At 38.8% G+C, this 2,686-nt stretch overlaps 1 protein-coding gene across 2 annotated transcripts; it reads left to right on the top strand.

Moving 5' to 3' along the window:
- The first annotated feature begins 1,549 nt into the window (after nucleotides 1-1,549).
- LOC122652275 (VQ motif-containing protein 4) lies at nucleotides 1,550-2,686 on the top strand. 2 transcript variants are annotated; one of them, XM_043845974.1, is made up of 2 exons: nucleotides 1,550-1,701; nucleotides 1,732-2,686. In XM_043845974.1, the coding sequence occupies exon 2, from the start codon at nucleotides 1,790-1,792 to the stop codon at nucleotides 2,456-2,458; it is 669 nt and encodes a 222-aa protein (XP_043701909.1). In that variant the 5' UTR covers nucleotides 1,550-1,701; nucleotides 1,732-1,789; the 3' UTR covers nucleotides 2,459-2,686. The 2 variants fall into 2 exon arrangements, with proteins under 2 accessions (XP_043701909.1, XP_043701910.1); XM_043845975.1 differs by having other exon boundaries at nucleotides 1,550-1,704; nucleotides 1,735-2,686.

The raw sequence follows: 2,686 nt of genomic DNA, 5'->3' as shown, positions 1-2,686 counted from the left end.
GGCCGGCACTTTAATCCCAAATGAATCCATCCATATCCAATGGCCGGCCGGCCGGCCAGCCGGCTGGCTTGTAGTGCCGCCATATGAACCCATACCCACAATTTTTGGTGACCCATATGAAGTTCCTTTGCCCTTGCCGTGAAGCACTTTCTCACAGTCAATTAGGGTTGGGTTCTTCAATGAGGGCAATGAGTTTTTTCCTTGTAGTTTTTTGTATCAATCAAGTTAATGTTTTATGAAAGCATTTTCTACACAAAATTTCCTTCTTGCATTGATAAGAAGTGCCTAAAGAAGAAGAAGATGATGATGGAGTCTAATTTTATCAAGTTATTTACCCCCAAAAAAAAATTGTTATCAAAGTTGGGTCTGATTTGGTATAATCTCAACTCATTATTCTGTTAAATCAAGTTGGAATCTTTCCTTATTTCTTTTTCACACTAAAATATAATTATAAAAAACCTTTTAATCAAATCAAATCAAATCATGGAGAAATATACGAAACCTCCTAATCAAATCACAAATTCAAAGCATATTGCATAAGATACATATTAATACATGGTACAAAGAGAAGAGGGAGAATTTGTTTGCTTCAAATTTAATCAAATTGTGTAAATTAGGGAGGGAAGAATTTGTTTGCTTGTGTTTTAATCAAATTATGTGAATTAAAATCTTGTTAAGCCATTAAATTAGCATGGGAGGTGAAGTTAGTTAGGAACTCCACACCATAATGACATTTAAAATTATGAGAATTTGTAGATGACAGGTCTCATCTTTGCACTAGAGTAGTAAGAAGAATAGGCAAATGGTCCCCACTTTCCATTCATCTTTTTTTTTTCTCCCCCCTTTTCCATTATAAATGAGAATTTGATTCCTCCCCTCCCCTCCTTCTTTGCTCCTTTTCCCAATGCCTCCATTAACCATTTTAGGTTAAGATCCAGTAGAGAGTCTCCCTACCTCATGTGGGAATCAATTCATATATTACTAAACAAAGAAAGAAAGAAAAAAACTAGCCCACTTCTGACATGATAAAATGCAAGCTCATATCCATGGAGATTGAGAGGTATCTTCTTGATGTTGGCATAATAGTAAGAAAAGTAAAATCTAAAGATAATATTGGAAAAGTGAAGTGAAGGGTTATGTGGAGAATCAAAATATAATCTAACCTAACATATTAGATTATACCATTTTGTCTATTATGAATTAGGGGAAAAGGCAAAAAATTATTGTCTGTTTGTTTCAGATTTGAGTGGTAAGGTTAAATGAGTGCATCTCTAACAATAGAGAGTCAGCGTCAGAGCTCTGAAGTCAATGGCAAATTTTGAAACTTTTTGATGACTTCTTCCACATCACAACTCCCCACACCCTCACATACATGAAATTCCAAACACAACCAATGGCTTCTCTTTGTATTTTGCCTTGAAACCATTGGGCATTTTCTCAAATGACCAATGACGAGTGAGGACCACCCACTTCTCTTCTCCTCTAAAAACTAAAGAAGAGCAAACCCATTATCACCAGAACTGCAAAAAAAAAAAAAGAAAGATTAATAAAAGATAGGGGAAGAGTGAGAAAGAGTTTGAAGAGAGAAGAAAGAAAGAAAGAAAACAAAAGTCATCTCATCATCTCATCAAACCTTGTTCTTCACACATCCTTCTCTCTTTTTCTTCTTCTCTACCCGAACTAACTCAAACCCTTTTTCTCTCTTTCTTTTTTTCTTTCTCTATCTCTCTGTCTCTCTGTCTCTCTGTGTGTGAAAGCAGCAGAAGGGAAACAACCCCATTACCCATCAATGGAGAACTCTCCAAGGCGTCAAGAGGGAGAGAACCCATCTGCTTTAACCTCTCCAAAGAGCAATAGCAGCAGCAGTAGTAGCAGCAACAGCAATGGAGTTCAACTTCCCTTGACGCCAAAACCCATCTCCAGATCTGATGCTAATGCTTACCCAACGACCTTCATTCAAGCTGATACCTCATCCTTCAAGCAAGTTGTTCAGATGCTCACTGGATCATCAGAGACAGCCAAACAAGCATCCAAGGCAAACCCTGCTGATCCATCCAACAAGAGCGCTATACCTCCAATTAAGTCTGGACCCAAGAAACAAGGTTTCAAGCTTTACGAGAGGAGAAACAGTCTCAAGAATCTCAAGATCAGTCCTTTGATGCCTGGAGCACTGGTCCATCCGAATTCTGGGTTTTCGCCGAGGAAGCCAGAGATCTTGTCGCCAAGTCTGCTAGATTTTCCTGGGCTTGTTCTGAGCCCTGTTACGCCTTTGATCCCTGACCCCTTTAATAGGTCTCCTCCAACTTGTAACAGTAACGATTCTATGGCGGAGGAAAAAGCGATTGCAGAGAAAGGGTTCTATTTGCATCCGTCTCCGATTACGACTCCAAGAGACTCAGAGCCCCGGCTTTTGCCCCTGTTTCCGGTGACATCTCCCAAAGTTTCAGGTTCTTCTTGAGATGTTTTACTTCGCTAAGCATGTATTGGCACTGAAGAGATGGAATTTCTGGGTACTTGATTGTTTGTAGAGGAAATATAGAGATATTGCTTCAATTGTAGAACTTTTATCTACCCCATCTTCATTTTCTTATTGTCTGTTCTTCTTTCTTTTTTTTTTCCCCCCCTGTTCTATCAACCTCTGTTTATCATTTTCGATCCGTTAGCACTTAGCATGGTCTCTGTCTCT

Source organism: Telopea speciosissima, chromosome 2 (genome assembly GCF_018873765.1).
Source record: "Telopea speciosissima isolate NSW1024214 ecotype Mountain lineage chromosome 2, Tspe_v1, whole genome shotgun sequence".
NCBI lineage: Eukaryota > Viridiplantae > Streptophyta > Magnoliopsida > Proteales > Proteaceae > Telopea > Telopea speciosissima.
Note: the sequence above shows the minus strand (reverse complement) of the source record. Positions and strands in the feature narration are given on the sequence as shown.